At 41.3% G+C, this 12334-nt stretch overlaps 1 protein-coding gene across 1 annotated transcript in view; it reads left to right on the top strand.

Moving 5' to 3' along the window:
- Positions 1 to 12334, top strand: part of gpat2 (glycerol-3-phosphate acyltransferase 2, mitochondrial) — a 136729-nt gene that overhangs the window by 95739 nt on the left and 28656 nt on the right. The window contains exons 2-9 of the mRNA XM_075468988.1: positions 1825 to 1928; positions 4811 to 4921; positions 6015 to 6085; positions 6202 to 6312; positions 6754 to 6876; positions 9261 to 9360; positions 10683 to 10816; positions 11074 to 11173. Of these exons, the coding sequence (XP_075325103.1) occupies positions 1857 to 1928; positions 4811 to 4921; positions 6015 to 6085; positions 6202 to 6312; positions 6754 to 6876; positions 9261 to 9360; positions 10683 to 10816; positions 11074 to 11173 (822 nt within the window). The 5' untranslated portion in view covers positions 1825 to 1856. The remainder of the gene's footprint in view (positions 1 to 1824; positions 1929 to 4810; positions 4922 to 6014; positions 6086 to 6201; positions 6313 to 6753; positions 6877 to 9260; positions 9361 to 10682; positions 10817 to 11073; positions 11174 to 12334) is intronic.

Genomic DNA, 12334 nt, shown 5'->3' with positions numbered 1-12334 from the left:
ATGATTCATTTTTATTCATTTACTTTTCGGATGGGACTCCTTTTTCAAATATACGCTTAGTGTATTTGAATGCCCTGATCACTGAACAGTTTTGAAAATGGGCTTTACTTCAACGACTCACACATCAGCACGGTTGCGTCTTTGAAATGATCTTTTCTCTAATCTGAACTGGCATTTTGTAATGGCCTCTGATTTTTACTCCTTTTTTTCCCATCATGGGCCGACTTAAGTCTTGGCTATCATCATCTATTAAACCGTAGCATATTAATTAAAGACTGTTATTGATCGACGAACTTCAATAAGAGCAAGAGTCAAGCTGGCATTGGTGCGAGAGCTGAATACTGCTCCAGCCATGTGTATCGGTTTGTGAACCCATGGGTTTTGAAAAGTAAAATGAAAGCCTTCATGTTGGGAAACCATCCCAACATTTTAGTCTAAAGGGAATATAAGACTATCCACTTGGTCTTGTATTCCCCTCAGACTGGCTTATATAACCCCAGTGGAGCCTCGGTTGATTCTCTGCCTTTTTAATTCACCATTTTCCACCCTTTACTCCCCATTTTACTGCCTCGTCTCCTCCATTAAACGCTGTACCTGTGAAGCATCACACAGCCCTGGTTAGCTCTTATCAATGTCTTTGTTCCCACTGGAGTTGATAATGAATGTGAGAACTTGGAGCTAGTTGAAATGGAGCATCTCCCAAATGGGGAAAGGCTTAAGTTTTAATTAGCAGACTTAATGGGGCAATATGGGGTCAACGGAGCAGGAGACAGAGATGCAAACGAAAAGGCTCCCTGAGCCTAATGAGACTTTCTGAATCGGACCGATATAGCCACAGAAAGATATGTTTGAAGGGAGTTGATGACACAAGGACACATCCTCACCCCTTTGTAGTAGAAACAAAGCCTTAAACAATCAAAAGGAAATCTCTCTCAGGATGGTGGTTGTCTTCTGACTTTGCTTTTTCCTTGAAGTGTGCAGAACGCTTACTGATCTGCAGTAACTGTACCTTAATTTCAGATAATTACTCTCTGGAGGACCAGCACAGTCAGCATTATCAATTAAGTAACTTCAAGCTAAAACCAACTCGGTCGCAAACACTCATCAATGCATTTGTGAATGGGCAAGGGGCCAGCAGCAGTTACAGAAGCGCTGTTTTCAGCTAATGGCTATGTACCTTGCTTTTAATGATTTATAACCCATGTGTCTCCCCTGCTCCACCTGTACCTTGCTGAGTAAAGACGGCCTCAAGTTCTTCTCCAAGTCAAACCTCTTTAATGACAATTCTTTTTTTTTGTTTTATTCCTACCTGCATACACAAGTAAGCACAAAACCTTTAAGCTAAAGTTTACTACGAGTCCAATAAAACAACACAATGAGAAACCAATGAAACCATCAGCAAGAGGCAGCTTCCCTTAACTTGAGAAGAATGAAAGGAAGGTTTGGAATTCTAGAGAGTTTAAAATGGTACTGGGGGGGGCAATGTGTTGGTTAGAAGGATGAAATTGTAGCTAGGGGCATTGGGTGATAGATTGGAGAGTGTGGCCAACACTCCCATGCAAGGAAGCAGAAACCTGAGTGAATTTTTGCACTGAGCTTGTGTGTGGTTGTGTCTTTATTTTCTTAAATCGGATGATTGAAGTCCTTTCTCCGAGCCGTCTGTAAATGTGCAGAATTAGTTCTTGTATTTTCAAGGTCCACCTCCCAAAAAAAAGACACGTTTGTGTCCTCTCACACAATGCGACCCATCACATTGTGACAACGCACTGTGTTAAAAATGACACCCATTATTATCCTCTTTTCTCCCAATCTTTTTCTTGATAGGTTCCAAGGCCTGAATCTGCAGGGGCCTCACCATGGTGCAGGAGAAGAATGACGAGATAAACAAAGACATGGGCCTTCTACCAATTCAGCAGCATAGACCCGCTGTAAGAAATCTGCCCGCATGCCTCTCTCCCACTGTTCTCTCCATCTTACCCCGTGTGCACTAATCTCAAACGCTTTGTTCTTCGCAATCGCTAGAGAACACGCATGGCCCAATATTCTTAAATCTGTTTGATGTTTACCAAATTGCAGAATGTGATGCATCAGTGAGTCATGTCGGCCCGTCAGAAAATTAACTGAAATGTTCAAAGGATTACTAAGTACCACATGAATGCTAGAACTGTCACTGTTTCTCCCCCTCCCTCCTTTCCGCACTGTTCCTTTAGGCTAGTATGCTTTTTTGCATTATTGATATTTCAATCTAAGCTTTGTCTTTGGTGTCATGTTTTGCCTTTTAAATTGGCCTTTTCGTGGCTTCTGACTCTGTCTTCTGAAATCTATCATCATTCAAGCGGTCATTGATTTTGGAAGATTCATTAGCTCATCTTGTCGAAATGAGGAGATCACTCTGAATCCTAACCAACCACACAACACCACACACAGAGCCTTATCATCAATCCATTAGTGTTTGCGATCATACTGCAAATCAAATATTCGTGCTGACAAGCAGTCAAGACGAGACTTGAAGTCTGGTTAGTTAGTAAACGGTACAGGTTCTGGCCCGTTGGGTGCATGGCCTGGTTGTTTGATGAGCACTGAGTGCATGGTGCTGGTCCTCATATAGGATTTATGTACTACACTGCCATGTTAGTGCACGCTGACTCGGATCCGGCTTATAACCAATCCACAGCATCAAAGAAATCTTAATAAACTTAAAATTACATCAGTGAATCGAAGTGTTCGTGTTCATGACTTATTTTATTGCTGTAACCACCCCGCTTCTTTTTTCTAATATTTGTTACAGAAAATATAAGAAAACCATGTTTGATATAATGTAATATAGTCCAATAGTTGCACAGGCTGCAGCTTCCACGATGACAGAGCCGCTATAGCAACATCCATAAAGTAGTTTAAACAGAAATTACGTTTTAACCTGGAAGATTGTATTGCAGGACTGTTGTGTTCCTCTGAACTGACGTTTGGTTATAGATAAGTGTTGTTGCAATCCATGTGTACAGTACTGTGCAAAAATGTTGAGCCAACCCTCGTTTTTTAATTATTTTTTTCGTGTATTGGCAGGAGAAAACGGGAATTAAATGCATCTAAACTTGTAAACAGACTGTACAACTCTTAACAAGCTCAAAAGTCAAAATTTGGTATGAGCAACTTTAAAAAAAAAAAAAATTTCAACAGTCTGAACTCTGTTACAGAAGCTTTCTGTCATTTGTTTAAGTAGTCTTCAGGAATAGTTCTCCAGGCTTCTTGAAGGACATCCCAAAGCTCTTCTTTGGATGTTGGCTGCCTTTTGCTCCGTTCTCTGTCAGGATGATCCCACACTGCTTCAATAATGCTGAGGTCCGGGCTCTGGGGAGGGTTCATCCCTCCATGAAACCTGTTGTCACTGACTTTCAGTCCACTTCTTGTGTCATCGAGCATACCTCAGGTCATTCTCCCCGTTTCCCTTCCTAAAGAATGGCTTCTTACAGTCCCAGCCACCCTTCCGTGGAGACCATTTCTGATGAGGAGTCGGTGAACAATAGATGGATCAACTGAAGGTTCAGATGCATCTCTCAGGTCCTGTATTAGGTCTTTGCTGGATTCTTTTCTATTGCTAAAGGATATAATTTTCAGATGCTGTTCATCTTCTGTATCTTTTGTGTTATCTTTGTTGTTTTTCAATAATATAACCACAAAGTGGGAACGAATGGTGTGTCTTTGTGACTGGCTGCTGGTAACAAAGTGGTTCTTTTCTAAGATGCCTGTTATGTGTAGCCACCAGCAGCAGCGCCAGCACAAAATTTAAGACTCACTGAATCGTTAAAAATCCACCTCAGGTCACCAGTGAGGTCTAAATGTGACCAATGAAGCGAACGGCAGCTCTTTCACGCTATGCACAGTCATTTTGATGGGGTGGGAGGCCGTTGCTCAGTGGGTAGAGTGGGTTGTCCAATAACCTGAAGGTTGGCGGTTCAATTCCCACTTTCACTGTTTACTGTGAGAATGGCTGCCCACCGCTCCAGTGTATAGCATCTGTCTCCATGAGTGTGCAACCCTGTGCGTGTGTGTGTTCAACAGGTGCCAACCTGGATGGGTTTAATGCGGAGGAGTAATTTCGTCTTTTTCAAGTATCTACATGACAATAAAGTCTTAATCTTAGTGTGATAGGAGGAGACCCTCCACCAAACTGTATCCAAACCATTTGATATGTTACTTGAACGGCGTAAAATGGCACACCGATATAAATGAACAGAGAAAAGTGTTGAAAGCGGTGGGCTTTTTGTCCACTTTACCATGAAAACATGTTGCTGTGCGACATTCCTCGTCCTAACTTTATCAGAAATGTGGTGCTGCAGGGACATGGAGGTCATTAATGATCTTAGTGTGTCAGGATCGCGGACCGCACACTCGACACTTGGCAATGCGTTAATCCAACCCCATGTTGTAGTGCTGACGAGAGCTCCCAGTTAGCTCTGCTTTCTGCCCTCCAAAGACTGACGATGACACACGTACCTTCCTACCGTAGATATATGCTAACAATTTAAGAGCAACAACGGGCGGAATCAACTGGTTTAGACACAACACTGGTTCATTCCTGGATTCGGGTCCGTGTTGTGCGTCTTTACATAAACAAAGAGACTGAACTGGAGATGAGTGGAAAAAGGAGCCAATGTCCCAAGAAAAACTTTGAAAATATGTAGATCTTTTGTTCTAGAAAATCTCTTAAAAAAAGATTACAGGATGGTCTTGCTATTTTGGGGCCAAATATAAAGAAAAGACAACTTTTGCACAGTACTATATGCAACATGTTTTTTCCCATATTTTTCAGCTGTCATGGGAATTGAAGATCAAGAAGAAGGGGAAGACTGTGCCTCCTTGTCTTGGCAAGTTTAGACCAGCCGTGGGCCAGTGCTGCCACCAGTGTACCCCGGACAGTCTGGTAAGAAAACATGACTACACCAACTGAATAAAAAAAACACAATAAAATTGGTTTTCAAAATTGACCTTCAAAGATTACTTTCCTGTAGTGCAACAAAGTGTCATATCCACAGACACTATATTACTGACTACAGAGATACTGACAATTTAATGATGTTCCCATAGATGTTTTCATTTAGATGGAAACCTTCAGCCGCTTGTGTTATGAATACAATTAAATGGCTTTTGTTTGGGCCTTTTCTTGCGGTGGCTGCGAGAGCTCATCCAGCTGTGGCTTGAAAATATTTGTAAATGGAAAAAAAAAACACAAGCGAAACAGTGAAGCATCTTTAGCGATCACACAAAATTATTTAAAAGTGGAGGAATAAAGCACAGTTAGCAACAAAATTGTTTGAGGAGATGCAAAATGGTGACAGATCAGACAGGGACGTCTGAGGTGTACAGCTGTAAGTCGGCGAAACTGGCATCGTAAGGTCAGCGGGAAAGGCGCGAAGGAGAGTTTATAAGGACTCGAGACAGAATATTAGGGCGAAAGGCATTGCATAAGAACAACAACCAAGATTGGAGATCAAAGAAAAAGAAAAATGTTGTATAAAAAGCTGTGGTTTGGGCCATCAAATTTCCGTCTCATACAGATCTGATTGTATGAAAATAACTGAGCATTACTTTGAAAATTGCAGTCGTAAAGAGCGTTGGCCTTATCTTCTATCCTTTGACAAAAGAGCGTCCGGTGTATTCTGTGCTAAAAGACATCATAAAGCCTCTCCTATCACAGCTGCCACTTTGGTACTTCAGAGTTGTTTGACGTAGTCGGGAACGTTCCACAGCAACAAGCTCTATTTGTCTGCTGTGGTGCCCAGAGGTGCAGAAGCAACCAGTTTCATTAACTCCTGAAATGATAAAGCATTAAAAATACTTCTGTGTTGCAGCCTGTTTCTGTAAATAATTTGCAGCTCATTCATTTGGCATGTTGTGTCTGTATGTGCAGAGCAGGAATTGTCAAATGGACTTTCTTTCTCAGCCATTGAACACCTGGGCTTGATCGTGACACCCAGACCATTTGTCCGTATACTCTTTTGTTTGTCATTGCTTAGCGCAAGAAGCTTGGACAAAACTCTCTTTTTGGCTTCCACAACCTGCTGAGTGTCAACGAGACACAAACCAGGTAGTGACGGTATCAACGGTACTCAGGTTAACCCATGCAAATCTTTCCTCTTCAAGCACTTTGACTCATGGACGGTTCTCTGACTCATCTGTTTTTGTTTTTTTCTTCAATTGCAGATATCGAGGCTGGTTGGTGCGGAGGGTGTGCTGTGCCCTGTTTGTGAGTGGGTGCAAGGTTTATGGGAGTCCTGTTAACAACAGGCTGGAGAGAGTCTGTCAGAGCAACAGGTACCTGAGTGGAAGAAACAGAGGGACGATGGGAGTAGAGATGCCACAGGAGTGTAAATAAATGATGGGCGGAGATACAGAAAATGAAACGGGCTGCTACAGCTCTGGGGTGACGGAAAGAGAAAAGACTAAAGCAGATAAGAAACACAAACAAAGAGACAGAAAATGGAGCCTGTCACGGGTTCTGTGCAGGGTGAATGAAGAGAAACGGGATAACTTGGGACATTGTTCACACGTTCCCCATCTTTGTCACTGAGTTCTCAGTTGGTATCTGTTGTTTGCCCTCCTCCTGTGTAATTGAGTTTAAGCTTTATGTAACCGTGTCACTCAGGGATGCTGTTGTTTTTGTCGTCTTACTGGAAGGCGGATGTTTGTGTAAGTGCAGCACAAACGAGGCTTTGTGCTGTTTCAACCCAGCTGTCCTGTGACCATGTGTTTCAGGTTGAAGGAGGCGCTCGCAGCAGACCATAAAGCACCCGAGGGGCAAGACGGCCAAGGGCCGCTTAGCTGTCTCCCACCATTCCTCCCCCTCATTAACACCTGCATTTCCTCTGGCCTCTTAAGGTTTGTGTGTATGTTCTTGTGCGTCTGTAAACAAACGGGGTGAGGCTCAAAAATCTTTTTTAAATTGTTTCTTTATTTGAAACGATGATTTGCATATGAATTGCTAGAAAATACTGCATCAAATACAGTATTAGTGTGACTGACCTGTACCAAAAATTTCTAATTATTTTCTTGAAATGATGATGCTTAAGAAGAATCTTAGCATTGAAACTTTTTCAACTACATTTATGAGAATTTCCTGTACTTTCCATCAATGTATGACTGAAGGCGAGTGATCTTTGTTATTGCCAACATTAAATCCTCTGAAAATACTCAAAACAAACAATGAATAACATTCCATTAAAGGCACAATGTGCGATTTTTATGTCATTTTGAAGTGTATTGCATACAAAAAACACCTATACATACCATAAGAGTGTGCAGAAATAATCCTACTGGCATGTCCTAACCAAAGTTTATACGCAGCATAGCTGAGTTTTACTGCAGAATTAGCAGGCTAAACTGATAGCGCCGGACCGGCAGTTTTTCTGGCCAGGAGGTGGCGATATAGAGTAAAATCAACCTCCGTTCAACCCCAGGCAGTAGAAGAAATCGCTGGTCAAAGCGCATTTCCATGGTCTCCATTAGTTGCCTCCATCTGATGAAAGCATTCCCTATATTAACGCGGGCTTGCCCCCTTTTTTGTCTGATATTCTTTTAGACAAACTTCTTTCGGATTTTCCGCTAGCATCTGCCATCTCGTTAGCCTCTCTGAAGCCACTAGCACCTGCTCTGAGGAGGAGTGAGTGGGGTGGGCCGGCGGGGGCGGGGGCGGGGCGGGGGCGGGGCGGGGCCAGCGCCAGACCAGCGATTTCTTCTACTGCCTGGGGTTGAACGGAGGTTGATTTTACTCTATATCGCCACCTCATGACATAAAAATCGCACATTGTGCCTTTAACAAAAGTTTTTTTTATTACAATTTACAAGAACACAATTGATAAATCTGAATTTAAACTGTCCTTCTCCGGATCTAGAGTTGGAAAATAGTCCCCAACAAAAGCACAAATTTTAAAACTATTTAAAGAACAGATTGATGTTTTGTTTTTGCCTCTTTTTTTTTCTTTCTTTTTTTTTTTTTTTTAAAAGGCACGTAGACATCGACTATTGTGCCGTTGCTTTTTGTAGTATTTATTGGTGATGGCCATCAGCTGCAGCTGTAGTTGCTATGGAGAAGAGGCCACTCAGTGGGGGAGTCATTGCTCTTAGGGATAGAAATAGGAACAAAAACGGTGCACCATAATTGCAAAAAATAAAAATAAAATAAAAAAATGAAGAATTGAATCCACTATGTGGTTTTTCCACTATCTAAATAAGAGCTTCATAATTTCAGAAAGGTTGAATTTGTTTTCTCTCAAACCAAAATGTTATTTATTCATTTTTTTTTCTTTTCATTTTGTTATTTCAAACATTTTTAGAGACTGTTTTATAAATGATTACACTGGGAAAGTTTCATGCTCCAGAGTATTGGCAGGCCCCTAACATGATTGCAGGAAATTAGCTTTTGGATTTAATTCCCTGGTCGGGTAAGATATCCGCATACTTTTGTTACATTCTGGAAAAACGGAACAAAACGTTGGCACCTCAAAGACATGCACAAAGCTTACTGCTAAATATATAAGATGCTGGTGAGATTGCTGTGCTTCCAGTATGGCCACTGATCCAATCCTTCAGTCATTCATCACGCTTCTCAAGATCACTGACAGTTGGTGAAGCATAAACTCGTCCACGAGGGCACACAACCACTCCAGTCGCCCTCGTTGAAAACATGAGAGTCGCATTTTAAAGCTGAAAAAGGTGCTATGAATCCGTCAGCTCTTAAGATGCTGCTCCTATAGCCACAGTAGGCGGTGTTAGAAACTCTCTAAATGTCTGATGAAACTGAGTTGAAATTTCTGTCTCCCCCCTGGAAGAAACTCTTTTGACTTTCTTGTGGTCTAAGGAATCTCGTTTCAAAGATCTCCTCTTCTTCCCGTTTTTCCTTTCTCCCTCATTTACATCCCCTGCCTTTGTCCCTATCTGCAGCTGTCACCCTTACACCCCTTCCTCTTTATCACTTTCCACTTTTTCTCCTCCCCGAGTCATCACTCATCCCTACTCTCCCTACGCCGTCTACGCCATTTCATTTACATGTTGTCACACTCAGCAGCCATCCTCACTTCTCTTATTAAAGCTACTTTTTGCTTACTCACATTATTGGCAGCTGTTTCTCTTAGATTCACTGCAGTCTGTCCATTATTCTCTTGTATGCCATGTGTTCCTTATCTCCAGTCATTAATTTTTTGTCTCCTCTTCTTTTTCTTTTCTTTTATTCAAAACACCCCTACACACTATCCTCCGTTAACTAGATTCATGTGCTGGGCGATGTTGAAGATGTTTGCTTCAGTGTTTGGCAGCATTCAAGTTAACCTCAGCCATCTGTCAGCTTTACACAAAGCCTCACAAGCGGTACGAGTGCCCATGAATCCACGCACGCATCTTTAGATAAGATATTGTCACTTTTATTTGCTGTTGATCAAATGTGTCTCAAACTGCTGCCTCAATAGGTGTCGATTCATTTATCAAAATGTGGATGTACACTTTTTAATCACAAGGTCAGAGTGTAAAATGAAGCTATGTTCAGTCATCTAATGTGATGACAAAAAGCTGCAGGCTTGTTTGTGCTCATCTGCCACAAAACAAGATAAACACGAAATGTCTGAGTATTTTCAGTCAGGGGACATCAGAGTTTTAAAAGTTTCTCTTTTGTTCCCTATACTTAATTATTTTCTGAATACAACACAACTCTAATTTCACGCTTGACTTAATAGATAGTGGTAAAAAAAAAATAGTGGTATTGGGTGAACGCATTTCATTCAGATATCTCCTTTGCATTGATCTCGCTGAAATGTAGCATTGGGGAAAATGAAGGCCAAACCAATACAAAGCAAAAAAGTTTTCATTGCCAGGAACTTATTACATATTTAGGATTACTCCCATAGTTAAGAAGATTGTCCCTCTTTTCTGAATGATTTATTCAGGCCATCTCTGTTTATCTTCCAGTGTGTGTTCAGATTGTCGACTTTTTCCGCTCGAAATTTCACAATCATTTACCAGAAGTAATCAAATAAGGGACTTCAGAGTGTTTGAGGATCATGTGGCCATGACTCGCCTGTCTTGATCCAGATGCCTGGAGGCTCGTGCAGTTATTAATAAGTCAGTTTAGTGAGAATGTTTTGGTGTTGTCAGATTTTAAAAAAACAAAAAACAAAGCAGTCGAGTAGTTGTCCTACAGGTTTGGAGAACATGGCGTCGTTTTTGTTCAACAGCTTTTTTTTAAACTGTTGCCATCATACTTGAAGCACAACGATACTTTATCTCTGCGATAACTTCACAATAATTAAGTTTGCAATAGCAGCTTTTTATTTCCACCTGAAAAACTGCTACTTGAGATACTCTTGAGTTGTTCAGTGAAGAAAACAACACTCTTGGTAGTGTGCTGTTCAGTTCAACAGTACATAAAGCAATTTAAACACATATATACTTAATCTGAGCCCGCTTCACCTCGCTCTTGAGTAAAACTCGTTTGAAGATTCTCATCTGACGGTAAAAGTGTTTTCTTGACATTCCTTTTGTCCGATGCTATCTGAAGCTTGCGGTGTTTGATCGCCACACTGATTAAACATGAGCTCACAGTTAGTCACCTCTGCACAGCCGATCTTTGTGTGACATAATGAATGAAAATGTGAGGAATTCTGCCTGTCTGAGGCTGCTTCTGTTCTCTAATTCAGAGCTCTCCACTGGTTTATGTGTATGTGCGTCAGAGCGCCATGGACTGCGCTCTTATCCCTCTCGTGCTCTTCTGTCACAATCTGAGAGTACCATACACTGTTTGTCCTCTTCACATTTCCAGCTCCTTCCTAAGGTATATTCACACACACACGCACACACACACACACACACACACACACACAAACACTGCAAGGCAAGTTGAGCTACTAACAATGCAGCACATTGTTTTCTCCCACAAATCCTGCAGACACCTTTTTAGACTAGAAATTAGATGCTGAGTTTATTACAGTCACGGTGCCATATTTAGGCTCGTCAAATGAATTTTAAACACAGAAAGAAATGCATAATTACTCCAAGCTTCCTAAATGGCATACGTGTCCTTCCTTCCAGATCAGTCTTACAGGCGGTAGGTGTAATCCTCCTGCCATCCTCTGCAGTAAGTGAGCTGGAAGCTGAGATGGACCCTCTGTATTCTCCACTCATGACTTCTGTAAGTCCAACGCTTTGTTTATTTCATGAATGGGATGGATAGAAGGTGCAGGTACCTTTTGATATTTCTGATGATTTTTACGATTTGATACCTGAAATCAATTATTTTTCAGTTGTTCTCAATTGTAAAACTGCATTTCTTGAAATGATTCTGCACGCAACTCCATGACCGCACTCTCAGCTTCCAAAATCTTCAACTTCCAAGTCAACACTAACTTCTCCACTAAAACCAACTTTATCCCCAGAGAGCAGAAAAGTTCTCAAACACATACATTTCAGCATATTCTTGCATGCCGGTAAAATTGATTCAAAACACTAAAAATCAGCCGTGACTAAAGCTCCTTATGGATTTGCCCTCTATAAAACCTCTATACAAGTACAATTCCACATTTTTATTTCTTTCTTTATCCCAAAATTTGGTGCTACTTAAAACCCATGTATTGTAAAGTACAAAGGAAATGCACTGCAATTCTGGTCTTGATCTTGTCTGCTTAGCCTTTCTCCTGTTCCTCTTCCTCTTCCTCCTCCTGCACCGCTTCGCTGTTGTTTTCGTCCTCCTCTTTCATGACTTTCTGGAACCATTGCTCCAAAGTGTAATGACCCAAGGCCCGTTAATCTATCTATTGAACGGTCTAATTGATGTGTGAACAATCCTGACTCTTGGCGTTTTCACCTGGATAATTTGGAGCTAATCGTCTTCAGGTTTGCTGACCACCGACTGCTTGTGTTTTCGACATGAGCACCTGGTTTGGTTAATTATTAAAGTTATGTAGGACAGTGTGGGGTACGATGAACCAGTGGGTAAATTGACCAGCCCTAATGTTATGTAACCATTCATTTTGGAAGCATCCATCATTTCTGCCAAACTGTAAAAATAAGAAATGCACGGGAGGAGTGATGAGTACCAATTTCCATTGACAATTTGATATCTCAGATGTGGTTGCTGCTGTATCCCTGCCAGTTTCTACAGGTCTGAAATGATTTGTTACATGTTTGTGATTTGTCAGCATATAGAATCATGCAAATCATTTAGTCATCAGTAAAAAAAAACAGTAACTATTTACAGCCAATCTGTGCCGTCATCTTGGAGAAATAAACGCACACTGATTGTAAAGCTCGTGGTGCCTCAAGAGACAGAAAATTCAGTATAGATGCAGTCAAC

This window comes from Odontesthes bonariensis, chromosome 6 (genome assembly GCF_027942865.1).
Source record: "Odontesthes bonariensis isolate fOdoBon6 chromosome 6, fOdoBon6.hap1, whole genome shotgun sequence".
Taxonomy (NCBI): domain Eukaryota; kingdom Metazoa; phylum Chordata; class Actinopteri; order Atheriniformes; family Atherinopsidae; genus Odontesthes; species Odontesthes bonariensis.
Note: the sequence above shows the minus strand (reverse complement) of the source record. Positions and strands in the feature narration are given on the sequence as shown.